Source organism: Ceratotherium simum, chromosome 2 (genome assembly GCF_057802395.1).
Source record: "Ceratotherium simum simum isolate JZ-2026a chromosome 2, ASM5780239v1, whole genome shotgun sequence".
In the NCBI taxonomy this organism is placed as follows: Eukaryota; Metazoa; Chordata; class Mammalia; order Perissodactyla; family Rhinocerotidae; genus Ceratotherium; species Ceratotherium simum.
In genome coordinates this window covers 3,033,878-3,050,880 of record NC_141901.1, presented here as the reverse complement: position 1 = coordinate 3,050,880, position 17,003 = coordinate 3,033,878, and the positions used below count along the sequence as shown (strand labels likewise).

The 17,003-nt window shown below is 50.9% G+C and overlaps 1 protein-coding gene across 1 annotated transcript in view; it reads right to left on the bottom strand.

The window, feature by feature from the left end:
- MAPKAPK2 (MAPK activated protein kinase 2) overlaps nt 1-15,884 on the bottom strand; it is a 46,294-nt gene extending 30,410 nt beyond the window's left edge. The window contains exon 1 of the mRNA XM_004425093.3: nt 15,415-15,884. Within this exon, the coding sequence (XP_004425150.1) occupies nt 15,415-15,699 (285 nt within the window). The 5' untranslated portion in view covers nt 15,700-15,884. The remainder of the gene's footprint in view (nt 1-15,414) is intronic.
- Between the last annotated feature and the right edge of the window lie 1,119 nt (nt 15,885-17,003).

Sequence of the window (17,003 nt, the reverse complement as noted above, 5' to 3'; positions counted from 1 at the left end):
TAGACAGAAGTGATGTTTGTGGTTATATCTGACTGGGAATGGATAGCTGAGTCTCTCAATGCCTCTGAGGAAAACCAGATCAGTGCCCTCAAAAAACGAGTGTTAACCATGCGGAGAAACAGGGACTCTCTCCTACGGAGCAGTACACGGAGAGGTAGAGGGGGCATGTGGTCCACACCAGCGGGAGAACCCCTGGGACTCTCCATTGTCAAGGTCCACTGAGATGTGGACCTTTCCTCAATCTCTCAGCAAGGCCTGACAATCCAAGGATCCTGGGAATAATGTCACATCTCTGCATCTCTCTAGAGCCCTTGGCAGGTCGAGCTCTCTGAAAATGTGCCATGACACTGGGTGGCAGGGGAGCACACCACAGCTGTGCTCAAGTATCTGCAAAAGACTGAGTTCAGAAGAAGAAACTGATGCATTCTGTCAGGCTCTGGAGAACACAACCAGCACCAAGGGATATTACAAGTTCAGGGAACCAAATTTTGGACTCAATAAACATTGACAGAAAAATGTTTTTAAAGGCAAGGTTTTCTTGAAAAGGTGTAAGCTCCCCCATCACTGGAGGAATTGAAGTATAGGTTCAATAGGTCAGTGGCTGCCAAACCCAGATAATTACCACAGATAAAAACAAACATTCTGAATACCACCTCTGTAGAGTCTTGGACTCAATAAGATACAAGGAGTGAGGCCCAGGAATCGGATTTTCAAATGTTACCCACAGGTAATTCTGATAATCAACTTGGTTTGGGAGCCACTGGGCTAGATGACCATCTGCTGAGATATAGTCCTAAACAGACAAATGAAATACTATTTAAGGTCCCCTTCTAAGTGATTACCTTCTCTTTACCCTCTCGCCTGGGCCTCAAAAGCTCTGCTGATGCTTTTCCACAAATCCCCATCCAACTCAGATACATCTTTGCCAGGGTATAGAATGATTACCTCAGAGTCCAACGTTGTCTGAGAGAATGTTCTGTGGCGACGGAAGGTTATCTATCTGCAGTGCCCAATACGGTAGCTACTAGCTATGCGACTTTTGAGTACCTGAAATGTGGCCAGTGCTACAGAGGAACTAATTTTTAATTTTATCTAATTATTTAAGTTTAAATAGACGCATGTAGCTAGTGGCTATCGTATTGGACAGCACAGCTTCCTATGAAAGACGGCTTATGTATTCAGTGTGGGATTCAGCCAAACAAGCAAATTCTGACTCTACTCCCTCTATCAGTACCTGTCTGAGCTCATTTCTGGCCTGAAGAGACCTATGTGATAACAGGGAGATTCAATTCAAAGAAAACAGTGGGACATGAGGAGCTCTGTGTGGGCTATACCAGAGACAACAGGTACAGAGACACAGAGCCCGAAAAAAAACTCACACCCCTAAGGACTCTGCCCTTCTCTGCCCAAGAAAGCAATTAATACCAGCAGCACCAGCAGCCATCACCCCACCCACCCCACCCAGGCCTATTGGCGGCTGCCATTTCTCAGCTTCCTCAGAGCAAGCAGACCTCATTCTCAGGGATGACCTAGAACATCCCTTAGCTGACTAAAGCTGGAATCTCAAAGCTGGTTTGTACTGGAACTTTTTGCTATATTGGGGTACAGAAATCCAAGGAAGATGAAATGAATCTCACCAAAAAAAGTTCCACTACTTTTCCAGACCTCAAAAGTTTTCATCAGGAAAATACATCATCTGCACACTTCCTAACACAACTGGATTCCTGCCCAGGTGCAGCACAAAGGCCGACTTCAAACCTGACCAAGGACTCCAGATTAACATGTGTGGTCTTCCAGCCTGGATTTCTACCTCCCACATTTCAGGCCCCTTTTCCCAGCATCTGCCTAGACACATGCTCTGAATCCACCAAAAAGGGTGGTTATCTGAGCTGAGAAACAAGTATCACCTCAACCTTCAGGGATACCAAATGAACACGGCAGCCAGACGGGCCAAGTGGGTATCAGGAACCACCTGTCATATTTAAACAGTTCTCACTGTGGAGGAGAGGCCACCAGGCAACCTTCCAGGCCTGAGCTGGTGCAGCGAACCTCCGTCCTGGAGGGCAATCAAGATGCTTTCTCAGGGCTCCCTCAGCTCAAGTCATCAACTACTTCCTCTTTGGAGACATAGCTAGCCTGCTGCAGAGACACAGTCCCTCAGAGAAGAGGGACATTGGAAGGTATGGATGGGGAGAAAGGATGGAAGAAAGACCACATACGAAAAGCACTGCGGGGGCAGGGTGCTTAACTTGGTTGTGCAGGGGGCATAACCATCCAAGACTAGATACTTTTTCTGAAGTTTACTGGAAGATGCTTTTTTTCCCCTCTTCTTGATCTATAAAAAGAAAGAAAAAAACCAAAAAACATGTTGCAACTTCCTTCGTCACTGCACATGCTCAGGAAAAAACAGACCAGACCCATTGCTTCACTTTCCCATCTGCACTAACCGTCGGCTCCATCCTGAGCCCTGACTTCTGCTGCCCAGCTCCTGAGAGGCAGGAAGCAAAGATGGCCAGAGTTTGGGGGCACAGAGCCTCTCTGTCACCCTGCATGCCGGCTGCCCCCTCCTGGGAGGCTGAACACATGAAGGATGTGAGTCTTCAGAGCAAGAGAGAAACCCTGTGAGGGCTCAAAAGAGGATAAAAACAACCTCTGCCACAGCTTCAGCCCAGCCATTCCTTTTTCATTACCCCTCCCTCCCTGGCTCTAGGCGATGGTCAGTCAACCCCCAATCCCAAGCATTTCCTACTACCAGAAAGATCCCTGGGGAGGCATCGTCTCTTCCCCCCTCAGCCAAACAGAAGATGACTCAGTGAAGCTCCTCACACTACCTTAGAAACCCTCCCATCGGCCAAACTGGTGTCTGCACCATCCCCTGGGTATGTCACGGGTGTGAGTCCACGAAGGGTCCTCTGCCCATGCCAGGCAAAAGTGATCCCACCCCAGAACCCCCTCCCGCTTTGAGGGGCCCATCCTGTGTCTCTGTACCCTTTGTGGCCACTCTGTTGCCCTGACTCCACCACCTCCCTGAACCTCCTTCCTCGTGTGTAAAACCAGGAATCAGACCACCCAGCCTACCTCTGTCTGAGAGGCGGTGCTTATTCAGAGAGTGTCCAGAGGGAACGCGTGTGAAAGGCCAGAATCCGAAAGGGGGGGGGGGCGGTCTTTTTTCATTTTTATACACACATAAGCATTCACTCCTCCTCTAAACTGTAAGTTCCCAAAGGCAGGGCCCACATCTTATCATTGTAGCAACTTGCACAAAATAAGCATTCCATAAATGTTTAATGATAAAACATAAATTGCTAGGTCTAGTTGACCCAGAACTGAATTATAACGGAGTCACAGAAGAACTACGAGAGACGCAGTACTGTGCACCCTGGAAGGAGCTGTAAGGAGCTAGCCCGCCCATCACTGACAGCCTCAGGGCTTTGCCCTTGTCCCTTCTGCCTGGTACCCCTCCTCCTCCAAATATTTCCACAGCTCACTCGAATGTCATCTTCACAGCGAAGCCTCCCCTGAGCCCCTATTTGAAAGTGCGACACCATACATACACACACACACACACACACACACACACACACACACACACACACACACCCGGCCAGCACTCCAGGGCCTCCTCTTTATTCTCTCTTTGGTACCTATCGCCATCTGATAAGCTGAACCATTTAATTATGTTTGTCTGTCTCCCCAGCTAGAATGTAAGTTCCAGGCAGGCAGGATATTTTTGTTGTCTGTTTTGTACACTGATGCATCCCCAGAGCCTACAACAATCCTTATCACTTAGGAGGCGCTTAATAAATCACTGCTAACGAATGCCTTGTTCTGAACATGCTTGAATATGTTTCTCTTCTGTAAAATGGACACTTTCACTTTGCAATATTAAGGATTCACAAAAGTGTAAGTAAACACCTACCTAACACAATGCCTGATACATAGTATCTACTCAATAAAGACTTGGTATTAACCTGAGAAACCTTCACAGTGTTGCTAAGCTTTCAACAGTGATCTGAATGAGGCAAAAGACAGAAGATTGTGATATGGATCAAAGTCAACCTGCTGTTCTGATCTATCCTTAGGAAGGCTGCAAAAGTCATTCTTGGCACCGCTAATTAATTTTCTTGAGTAGTAAGTTGCTTTGAATCTCAGGGGGGTAGAAGGCACCCTAAGGCAAATCCTGCTTAGAAAGGCAGGAGTCTAGTCTAAGCTGCCAGAAAGAATCAACCTTCATTGTTCTAAATTCCTCTCATCTCTGATAGCAGAGATATTAAAGGGATCTAAACTCACGAGGATGACCCCAGCTAGTCTCCCATTCTAGGCTCATCCTGCCATCTGGGCCTCCTGATGGCCTGTCAGCAGGGAAGACAGGAGGCAGGCACGGAGGAGAATAAATGTTTATAAACACTGGTTGAATGGTTGAATGAATAAAAATACTACAGCCAGGAGAAGGGTGAAAGAACACTGGCCTGCCGAAACTGAGGACAGGGAGGATGGCTCCCAGCCGCAGGCTCCCTGGAACCTGGGCTGACCGCCTCTTTCTCAGCAGAGGCTATTTCCCAGCAGTGGGGCTGCAGCAACAGTAATGCAGGAGTCCTTCGCAAGTCTGAGCCCTTTGATGTACAAATGAGGAAACAGTGAGGCCTAGACAGGTCCCAGGACTTGTGGAGGACCACGCAGCCGGGTCTCAGATGCCAGTCCAGTTCTGCTTCCCCTGCAAATCTGTGGCATGGAGTTAAGTGGCCCCACGAGGTTCAAACCTCTGACCTCACTCCCCTCAACCTGGTGCCCAGTGCTGGTCCTCTTGCAACACACTGGAGCAAGGCCAGCAGACAGATCACCTGGGACTGCATCTGTGTGTCTCTGCCGTGTCTGGAGCTAACTAGAAGATGCCAAAAGCTGTAGGAAAGCTGGCAAGCTCCACACCTGTTCCTCCCTCAGTTAAAGTTCTCCAAGAGGCAGAAGGGTCATCTCCGTAGCAGACCAGGAAAAGGAGGCGCTCTGGGACAGGCAGCAGAAGAGGACAGGTGTCAGTGGGAAACTGTGGTCAGGGCCCTTACAAGAATGAGAACTCCGTTAGCAGAAACAGAAGGTGCCAGCTTGAGTCAGCAGATCCAAGTGGGTGGAGGGAAGAAATGCCCAGAAGACTGTTCTGAGCGTGGCTTTTTGGCAGACAGGAGGAACAACAGGGACAGACACTTAGGGGGACCTTCACTCTACCCCGGCTCAGTCTCAGACAGCCCAGCCCAATATTATCCCTCACCCAGAGCCACCCCTCAACCCTGGGGATCACTGGTAGTACATTATATTTATGTAGGTAGCACCCACTATTATTCAGTTATCACATCTTTAGTAGGCAGCTAGGTATAATGCTAGGTATAATGCACAATGCCAAACACTCTATGAATTTTTTTTTTAATGATGGCATATAGTCACTACATGGAAATAAGAGCATACAAAAATAATGAAGATGTAGGTCTTCAAGGAACTTACAATCCAATATCTAGAGGTGCACCTTGCCTCTAGTAATATATTTAAAATGTGAAATAAAAGGTAAGAGAGTCTTGGCAGGTTTGACAGGGAGGGACGGGGGAGACCCGCTTCTGGTACGAAAGGCTTCACGGAAGTAGCAGCAAATGTACAGGGTAGAACAGGCAGATCCAGATGGGGTGGGGCAGGGAGGCAAAAAAGACATGGATGGACAGATGGGATACAGACCACGGGCAAAGGTAGCGGGGGAGAGTCCTATAAGAAAACAGCATATATAAACTACTTAAGCTGAAACATAGCATGCATTCAGCAAAAAAACAGATGGGTGTCAGACCTGAGAAGGATCTGGAAATCCCCTGTATTCTACAGGGAAAGGGAACCCAAGGAAGGTTTCAGCTGGGACGCTACACAATCAGAGCTGTGCTTCAGGCAGACTAATCCCCCACGCACTCCCCGGAATTGAGGGGCAAGACCTTCATTCCACGGCTGAGGGTCTCAGAGTCGGCCACATGTCTCTCCTGCCCTCCCCACTCCACCATCACTCTCTATTCCTTCCTTCTCCAATTACACCTTAAACCCAATTTTATGTTCTTTTAAAAAATCTAAGGCAAGGTAACCAAAACCAGTCCATGAAATCAGGTGAGTCTGGATGCAGGCGAAGGGGCACTCACACCCCTCTTCCTCCTCTCTAAGACCACAGGTGATTAGAGAACTGCCAGGGGAGGGGACCCGGGGTCTGAAGTCCCTGAGAATCCACACAGGCTCCAGTGGAAGGGATATCATGCTTGTGAGCCTGGCAGCCAGAGGACACAAGGAAACTCGGCATTTCTGTAAACGTGCGAATTTACCAAGCAAGTTTTGTCTCCGTGGCCTTTGGCCTCTCAGAGATCTGGGTACCTGCAAGGAGAGAGGCAGGACAAAAGGCACAAGATGACCCCTTGTTACCCAGGCCAACACAGCAGAGCAGCCAGACTGCTGCAAGCTCCAGGCACAAGTGGTCTCTTCACCAGTCCACCTGCATTCCTAGGATGCTCTAAGTTCCACACATGCGGCCTCAATGCCCAGGGCTGCCCCTTTTCCTCTCCTCCTCATCCCCCGCCCTCTGAGCTCTGAAGAAATCGGGCATGACGAGCAATCTGCAGGCTCTTCACTTAGAGACTTCCCTTCACCAGCTCCTGTGTAGCCTGGCCTTTAGAATCCTACTACACTTCCTCCAAGAATTACAGAAGCCAGGGAAGGAGGCCAGGATAAGGAGAGAAGAGGGAGGATATGGCTACTCCAAGGACAGGGGCTCCTTCTGTCAGAGTTAAAAATAAACTCTTAGCAATTTACACCCAACTCCTCCCCTCCAGGGGCCAATGGGCCTTGGCAGATAAATCTCTCCCTGCAGAGGAAGTGAGGCCCAAGCAGGACAGACGGGAGAAGGCATGGAGACGTGGCCCGGGTATGTACCTCCAGCTAAGACAGAGGGTCCCCAAGTCCTACCTCAGCTCCTATCACTCTCCCCCACACACTCCTTCTCCCAAATAGACCCTAATCCCAGAAAACAGACACAGAACCCTCCTGTGCCATGATGAGTACCAACACCTGTTCAAGGATTAGAACAATCAGAAAGAGAATGCTCAAGTCAAACTAAAGGAGACACTGCCCAGTTATCTCCCAGTTAAGCAGGTATCCCAGCCACCTGAGCCCCTTTCCTCACCTTGCTCTATAGGTCTCCAGGATCCCTGGGCAGTAGGGGAAGAGGCCACCTCAACAGATCTCAAGGGACACAGATCGCCAATACCCCTGGCCCCCACAGTCAGGAGGTAGAAGAGACCCATGCTTTCTGTGGCACCCTGCAGGTGGCTGAGCTGGGAGGGCCAGAGGGGCCAGGGCCTGACTCAGGAAGGAGGCCCAAGAGCAGGGCCCAGTTATTCTTGGAAGCCAATGAGATGAGGTCACACTTTTGAATGTGGTAACCTGAAGCCCCACACTGCAGAGGTAGAGAGTATAGCTTAGCAGCAGGGCAGGAGTCCTAGAGCAGGGAACACGCTCAGTCACTGGCAGTCAGGGTGAGGGCCTAGGACAGCCTCACGCGGGACTCTCCTACTCATCCCCACATACCTTCTGGCAGGGAGGCCTGCTCAAGGGTGGAGCTCGGCGGAAGCCAGAGCTGGAGGCAACGGAGCAGAAAGCCCACCTCTGGTGAAGTTGTTCACCCTCCTCCGTGTCCCACCCTTCCCCTGAGGGGGTAGAAGCAAGGCAGCTCCACAGAGTCTTTGCACACAGGAATCTTGATACCTGGAGAAGCACCAGCCACAGCTCACTCCCAGCACTCAGAAAAGTGAGTTGGCCCAAACCACCCACCAAGCTCAGGCTGGAAGAGAAGGGGGCAAATGGGGAGGGCATGAGTGAAAAGAAAACCAGTTCAGCAGCGTGGCAGGAAGACCTGGGACAGATATCAGGGCCTGGCTGGAGGGGACACTGCAGCAGTGGCAGGTTTATTTTTAGCTGTTGGGACAGAGGGGCTGAGTAAGAGTTCTGGGCCCTGGGCGGGAGGCCAGGTTGCAAATGTCCAGTGTGGGCTAGGAGCCTTGTAACAATATGGATAATCAAAATGGCGGCAAAGTGATCAACTCAACCATCCGCCTGGGGAGGGCCAGGAGGGAAAGGAGCCAGCAGATGGACTGTCAGCAGGTCTCCTCTTAGGCCCCTCCCCTTCCCCCGGACTAGAGAGATTTCACCTTTGTTCAGGTTCAAAAGGAGAATCATCATAGAGCTAAGCCAAACAGAGAGAAGCAGACAGCTCCCTTTGTTCCCCTCATCTTCTCTGAGACAGAAAGGGCTTCCAAAGGTAGCCCTGTAGCTTCCGCTTTTGGACACCACTCTTCATCTCCCAGACAAGTCCTGGACGGACACTGGCCGTGGAGATGCCTGGAAATGTCTCCTAAGAGTAAGATGCCCTTTCATATGACCCTTTTGATCATCTCAGGTTCCTAGTGGAATAAACACACAGCTTGGCTGTTTTTGGAGGAGAACATCAGTTACAGACAGAGGTTGACCTTGGGACCATGTGCCAGCCTCCACCACCTGCCGGCTGGCACTCAAAAGTGTTTACTGGACTAGAGAATAAAAACCCTAAGAACTCTACACTGCCAGAGGCTGAGCACAACCTTATACCCCTTCCCACTGTGTCTCTTCTTCCTCTACCCAAATCTGATGTTCTGGCACACAAAACCCCACATGCAAAGCTCCAGGGCTAAAACCACTGCTTTAGCCTTAAATGGGCAGGAAGAAGAGAAAAGAGAACAGACATCACCAGGCATCCCCCTCTCCTCTTGCTTCCTTGGACTCCTGATATCCCTTCTTACCCAGTCCTATAGGTAAGAAGTGGTACCTGGATGTAAATCCTAATTTTCCCATCAGCTCTGGGAACCTGTCCTCAACTCTCACCTCAGAACAGCCCCGAGCCCATACTATATCTTTGGGTGAATTAGAAGAAGGCACCCATTTGGATGGACTCAGCCACACACCAAGGTGAAGCCTGACAAGGGGAGAGTGGGCCAGATTGCAGCCTTCACTCCCACTCTCAGCCAGGTGCCCCTGTGCAGGGCACAGCCTGCACAATCCCAGCGGCCATGTTTGGACCCACAACTTCGAACAGGGAGGGAGTTTCAGATGGGGAAAATAAAGAATTCCCCATCTCTACCTTGAGCCACCACTACACTAAGATTCTTCTGATTTCAAGGAAAGAGTAGACAGACATCATACTGAGTTACATAGCCCATCCTCTCTGCCAAGGTGCTGCATGGAACTCGTTCCAAGTCTTCACACAGGAGAGGAGCAGCTGGCCAGTGATGATTATTAATTAACTTGACACAGGCCGTCCTAGAGGCCAGCATTAAGCCTATCAAAGGGGCATCCAAGCTGGCCCAGATACTGCTGACGGTCAGACATGGAGCAAGTCAGCAAGCTATCCTGCCTGCCCTTGGCCTCCCGCCTGCAGCACCACCTTCCACCATCCCACACCAACAGCACTCAAGGAGCCACTGGCAGCCTGACCCTCTGACATGTGCACGGAGGCCTGGAAAGTTGAACTGACCTACTCAAGGTTACACAACTAGTTAGCAGGGTACAAAAATTAGACAATTTTTTTCTGCTTTCTAATCTAGCACATAACCCAGAGTAACAGGCTCATCTCTAAATACTTATATCCATACGTATCTTAAAATGCAAAATATCAGTATTCCCCCAAAGACTAGAAAAGGTACAAAATCTGACTTGGGTCACATACCTGGTGTACATTAAGCTGCCCAGTGGCATGGCTCCTTCTCTTTACTAATGTCCCTGTTTATAAGGTGACCCATGTAGAAGGAGTCCAGTGACAAGTTAGTGGAGCTCAGTTTTGCACTGCCAGGCCTACAATCCCAGTACTACTACCTCTAGCAACCAAAAAACCAAAGGAACTCACCAAGAGCAGGTCCCAAGGAACCAAGTCCCAAGGCATGGCTCTGATGCTGACACCAGGTAAGACCCTGGACGTACCACTGAACCTTTCTGGACTGGCCCAGATGTCAAGAAAGATGACTAAGGAGTGTCGTCAGTTCTAAGGCGCTATAAGACGTGGTTCCCTTTACCACGGGGCCTTAAATCCTTACCAAGAGCAGCTGCAGCCCCTTCAAACACAAAGAACAACTCTGCTCTGCCTGCCCCTCCCTCCAGGACCCTGAAGCACCTGGAAAGGTGCAGTACAGGGAGGAGGGGAAAAAAGAGACCCCACATGACCCTTGGAAGGGCCTGAAGCAGAGGAAAGGGAGGCAGGAAAGTAAGAATTCTGTGCCACAGACATCAAACCACCAGGGAGAATCCTGGATCAGAGCTCAGCAGGGCCGATTGGGAATTATGAAAAGACTCAGATGCCGATGCCCTGTCCTTCCCCGCCATGGCTGACATTCATCCTGGCACAGACTCCACACACCCCTGGGCTCTGCGGGTGACAGGAGCTTTGGTCCGCTTCCCAACTCCAGGATTTGGCCAGGGATTAAGTTTGCCTCCAACAGTCCTGAAGTTTGGCCTCCTCCAGGCCTCTCCCTGAATCTCCTGCACCTGCTTCTTAAGTAAAATCATCAACTGATGATGGCCCAACTCCTCAGATCCCAAGCAGTCAAAACACCTTAATCATGAATCCCAATCCTTCATCCTCCTGAAAAGGAGTCCCTTCATTTCCCAGACACCCACCAATATCTGGTCCCAAGGCCTGGGGCTGCTTTTCTCCCTGCTTCTTTCAGCTACTGATTCCAGATCTTAACTGGTGATTATTTTCAAGCTCTATCAAAGCCCAGAATTCACAAGTGAAAAAGGACCATTAGCCGACCCAGCTTCGATCCTGCCTTAATGGATGTCAGGCACCTGCTGCAGTAGACAGGGGCCAGGGCCCCAAGAGAGGGACAGGGTCTCTGAAACTAGAAGCTAGACCTTCCCTCAAAAAACCGCAAGCCCCAACCTCAGCAATCTGTAACCTTTCTTTATAACATCCTGTTAGTTTACATCATGCCCCTCAAACACTTTAAAACCTGCTTTCAATACGAAGACGGGTTAGGTTCAATTCTGAGCCACCAGCCCTGCTTGCTCCTTACCAACCTGATCACTCTCCCCTCAGCTCTAGCCAGGGCCACATCCTGCAGATCTGCTCATTCCTCAGAGGCCAAGCAATGAGCAGCCTCAGTTCCTTCAGGCCTCACAGATCTCCCTCTTTCAAAGCTCCTCTATTCCCAACCACATAATTTAACCCCTGGACCAGCAAATCCAGGAGAACTTTCTACAGGGACGAAAATGTTCTTCTGCACTGTTCGATTCAGTAGCCATTAGCCAAATGTAGCTACTGAACACTTGAAATGTGGCTAACATCTAATTTTTAAATTTAATTTAGTTTAATTTAATTAATTTTAACTTAAATAGCCATGCATGGGTACTGGCTACCATATTGGGCAGTGCAGCCCTAGACTACAACTGTTAATTTCACCTTCTCCAAATAAGTTTCTTGACCCTGAAAATTTTAAGGCCACTTTAAATGTCTGTACCCTCCATAGAACTAAGCATATGGCAGGATGTTCAGTGCACTGTTAACTATCTGTAATCACAGGATAGAAAAGAAGCTGGTTTGGTCAACGAAACTTTTCAATGATTCCATCCAGCAAACCCCCATGTGGGACACTGGCCCTCACCCAGCCACACTACCTATCTTGCTCCCCGACAGGAACACAGCATGAGGTGTGCTGGATAGGATGTCGCCTGTACTGTGGGGATGCGGGAGTGCTGGCATCTCCCTCTAACAGCCCAGACCAACCATGAGAGGTTCCGATCTTCTCCCCTTCAGAACACCAAAGGAAGCCACATCACAGTGACACTGAGTGACCTGGGGAGGGAGCACCGCTGGAGAAAGGAAAGGAGCAGAAACCACAGCACCCTGTTTTCTCTAATCCACGCCATGGAAAGATAAACAGACATACGTTATGACAACATTCTATATTCTGTAAAGCAATAACGTGCTTCACTTAATCAGAGTCGCACAGCAGAGAGGGACAACCGTGCCAGCTTTAATTAAATTTGTTCAGCTAATACCTAAGAGTCACCATGATACAATGAAGCAGAAAGCAGCTGAGGAGCCCCAGGAGAACACAACCAACACTACACAAGTGGGTTGAGACCAGGCGTCCCTACCAAAGAATCAGTTCATAGAATTCTCATGTTCTTGTACAAAAAATAATAATAATAAATAAGAGTTCTACCAAACACTCCTTAAAAAGTGCAGAGGGTGGTAAAAAGCTTCTTACCACAGATTCAGAACTCATGGAGCTGCTGAGTTGGTTTACAAACTGCCCCTCCGACTTCGGGGGTTATTGCTGGGGAGGTGATAAATACCCGCCCAGCACCCCTCGCCAACAGTCCAGGAGAGCCTGCAGTGAGGAGCTCCTCAGACTGGTGGAGCTCTGGAGCAGCAGCCAGGCCCAGGGCTGAGCCTGATGATACCACTGCAGGGAGAAGTGGAAGAGGCCTAAAAGCAGGCGCCAGGCGCCCTGGGTTCTGATCCTGGCTCTGCCAAGAGCATGGCCCTATTCCCTCAAGCAAGTCTTTGCTCTGGGCCTTGCTTTTCTCATCTGCAAAATGAGGGGGTTTGATGAGACGACCTCTAAAGTCCCTTCCAACTCTGACTGAAGTATGCGTATGACTCAGAGCTTAGCAAAAGCCGCCAGGAGAGATGGTGAGGTGAAGTCATAGCACCCACCAGAAGCATCAAAATGGTAGATCTCTCAGGTGGAGGGAGAGAAGCAGCAGGGTGAGTTGGGACTATTTTTTTAAGCACTGATTTCACTTAATAGGGCTAAGAAGTCACCAGACTACAGACAGGGAGCAGGGCATCTGGGCAGCCACCACCTCCCATCAACTCTCACCGCTGTGAAGCAGCAGACACCAGAGCCCCTGTCAGAGCACCTGCTGCAGCCCTACAGCTCTCTGCCCCAATCCCCAGGAATGGCCTATCACACTGTGTAGAAGAGAAGTCTCCGCGCTTTTTCTCCAGGCACCTTCTGGAGGGGGCAATCCATCCTACCCCAACACATCTTCCTCCCTCACTTTATAATCAAAACACTCCTGGTTTTGAAAATCATTTCACTACTCAGCACCTAAGGTTCAGTTAATCAAGATTCAAGATCTAGAAATCTCTTTGGCATATGTCTCTGGAACAGAATTCTGCGAACCAGATTCCCCTACAGCTGTAATTATATCTTAGCCAATATTTGGATATGGAAGGGCTGTTGACACTGCTGTCAGTCTCTGAATGCCTCATCCCTTCTTTCTTCCTCTATTATTAAGTTTTTACACAAAGATGTGTGGGAAATCTACAATTTAACAGTTGAGTCAACTTCTGAGATCTGGGAGCAGGCTAGGCTGCCTGTCAAAACAGACTCTGACTTCAATCTTCACCACTTTTAACCTGAGAAAGATAAACTATGAGTGTTATTTAAAATATGCTGGATTTTTCCCTTCAAAGCTATTCAAAGGGGGAAAATATCCAAACCCCTCTCCTATTAATTATAAAAGAAATCTGAATTGCCACCCAAAAGCATTTTAGAGGGTGTTATGTGTCTATTAAATAGAATAAGGAACAGTTGAGAGCTTTTGTCCTCAAGTCTTTATACAATATTCCAACTACCCAAGAGAATGAGCAGCCAGTGTCCCCAAACTGCTGGTGGGTGAAGGCAGATGTGTCTCAGAGGGGACAGAAAATTCTCCTGGAAAGAATGTCTGTCACTTCTTCAATGGTACAGGTTAACTGTGGTCAAACAATATTCACTCAACTCCACTACCCAGAGTCAGAGCCAAGTCACACAACCACCTCCTCCCTGCCCCCAGTTATGAGTATGGAAAGAGTGGTCTAAGGCACAAATATGAAAGTGTTTAAGAAACTGATATACTCCTTTTCCAACGGTCCACACTGAACAACAACCAAACCCCAAAGCAACAGCTTATAGAAGAAACCAGAGAAATCTGACAGTGATGGGCTAGGTGAAAGCTCTCCCCCAAAGGGAGGGTGAAAGCAGCACGAAAATAATTTTAGAGGCCTTAAAATCTGGAAATCGGACATGCACGCCCTCTACAACCCTGAAGTATCAGGGTTTTATTACATCTGATTATTATTCCAACAATTCCACCCATAACCCATATCTGAGTTTTGTATTAATAGCTGAAATACAGCTAGCAGTGGCGGTTGAGGAGGAAGAGAAAAATATAACACAGGAAGTATTTTTTTCCTCCTCCAATCATTAAGACACCCCGGGGGAAATAGGCGTGATGTGTCACTTTTAGAGATGTGGTTGGGTCTGAAACCCCTCTGAGGGGAAAACCTTTCTAATGACCCCGAGCACTGGGGACCCACATCTCTTCAGACCTCCAAGTCCATTCTGTTTAACTTCTGAAGTAGGTATTCTCACTTAAATCCCCATTCTTCCCCTACCACACCCCCTTAAAAAAAAAAGAGGTCGGGTTTCCCCAGCTCTAGGATAACGCTCCCTCCTACTGTCCGCCAATCGCTCATGTCCAGGACTCAAGTGGCCATCTCCGATTTGCGGAATCAGCACAGGGCCAAGCCGTGGTTTACACACCCGGTTTACAATGATCAATGGAGCTATGGAAACAGCAGACACCGCCGGAGCCTGCTGGCCTCCCATCTGGAGCCTCGCAGGCACTGCAGGTAGGAGGGGGCCTGCTCGCGGATCAAAACCATCCCTCCCCGGCGCCGGGGGCGGTGTCCCCGCAGAATCTCCAGCCTTGCACCTCCCGGGCCGGCGCGCCCCAAGGCGGCACGGCCGCACTCGCGAGGCCCGGGGAAGTGAAATCACACATTCCGGCTCCCAAATAAGGAGCGAGACTAAATAAACCTCTGAGATCCGACTTCTCCAAACCAACCGACCAACCAGCTCAATGAGTAATGGGCCTTTTGTGCCCGCAGAAAGAAAGGAAGGAGGGAGGAGAGGATGGGGAACCACAACCTCCGAAAATCACTTCCTTGAGCCGGGGTGAAATTAGCAGAAGTGGTCCCGGAGCCAACCGTTGCGACTCGGCTGGATCCCGCTCAAACCCCAAAATGGCAGAGTCCTCACGAGTCCTCCGAGTCCCCACCACTCACCCCGGAGGTGACCGGAAACCCGGCCTCGGCGCCGCGCTCTGCCGGGACCGACCTTCCCCGCCGCCCCCGCCCCGGCCGCGCACCTGGCACCCCCAGGCGCCCGGGACGGACGGCCCGCGCGGCCGCTGCTCCGCGCCCGAGGACAGGGTCGGCGCGGTCACGCCGCGCGGCCGTGCGCTCCGCCGCCCCAGAGCGCGGGGGGCCGTCCCCGGGAGCCCCCTCGGCCCGCCGGCACCTCCCCCGGCCCCCGGACTTACTTTTAGGGCGAATTTCTCCTGGGTCCTCTTGTTGAAGATCTGCAAAACTTTCCCGTTGATGCCCAGTCCCAGGACCTGGGTGGTGACCTTGTAGTCGTCGATGATGGCGTTCTTCTTGATCTGCAGAGTCGACTTGACGTGGAACTGGGGAAACTGCTGCGGGGGCTGCGGCGGCGGCTGGGCCGGGGGGTGAGGCTGGGCCGGGGCGGGGGGCTGCGGCGGCGGCGGCGGCGGCGGATTGGGGAACAGCACCGGCGGCGTCTGGCCTTGGGAGTTGGACAGCATGGTGCCGGGAGACGCGGGAGCAGAGGCGGGAGGGCCCGCGGCCGCCCCCTCCTCCGGCTCCGGACGGGGTCCCCGCCACCCCCCGCCCGGCTGCGAAGTTTGCTCCGGGCTGGAGCCGGCTTCCCCGCCCCGGCCCGGCTCCAGGCTCGGCGGGTCGCGAGGCTCCGTGGGTCCCGCCGCGCGCCGCTGGCGCCCACCGGCCCTGTGCCCTCCCTCCCACCCTCCCCCCGGGGGCCTGGCGCTCGGTGGAACGCGGGACGGCGGGGGCCCGGCCGGGGGGAAGCCGCCGCGCGACAATGTACCCAGCCCGGGGGCCGGCGGCCGCGTCACAGCCTCGTCTGCGTCCGGGGCCCGTCCTTAAAGGGGAGGGTCGGAGGGGCAGGGCTTGGGGAGGCGAGGCGGGGCCGGGAGGCGTGGGTGTGGGGGAGGGGCTGGCCTTAAAGGGGAGGACGCGAGGCGTCGGGAGCTGGAGGGCCGGGGCTGGAGGCTGGGGGCCGGGGGACGGGGAGTGGGGACCGAGAAATCCTAGTTCTTAACCGGCCACGCAAAGGAAGGGGGGAGGCGTATGAAAGTAGCTGCATAATTCAGATAGAGAATCCACTTTTCTCCAATTGTCTAGATCTTTTAGACAGCAGCAGCCGAGTGGGAGAGGGAGTATATTTTGATGGAGTGGGATGACTAGTGAGGATGAGCTGGGCGAGACCTCTGGGCTGAGCTGTGCAGAGGTCATTCATCCAGTTAGAGGTGTGAGGCAAATATTAAATGTTTTCTTCGTTTGAACATTTTACTCTGAGTTTTGCATTTCTTTTCTCATAAATTTTTTTGTTTTTCAGTAAAGATTTATATTGTGTAACTATGAACAATTTAGTAATTATACCTTTGAACATTTTTTCATGTAAATTGGCTTTAAAAGGTTACCGAATGGGAAGAGGATGGATACTTGGAGACTGCGTGAATTCGCAGTCTTTACCACTGCCCAGCTGTGTGATCCTGCGCAAGCCCTGGCACCCCTCGCACAGTGGGAAGAACAGCAGTACATTTTCACAGGGTTGTGGAGAGTTAGATAAGAAGATGTAACAAAAGGGAAGGTCTAGGGAGTAGGTTCTGATTTCCAATGTGGAAAAGTTAGTCCCTGAACCTACAGCCATTTGGAGAAGTGGATATTTTTAAAGAAGCCAAGTCCTAGTCAAGGTTAACCTCCTGTCTCCGGGGAAGATACCAAGGATCTAGCTGGGCCTATAGCGTTGCCCAGATCAGGGGAGGGGGACTAGGGAGGCCCTAAATATAAGCTGCCAGAGGGCCTC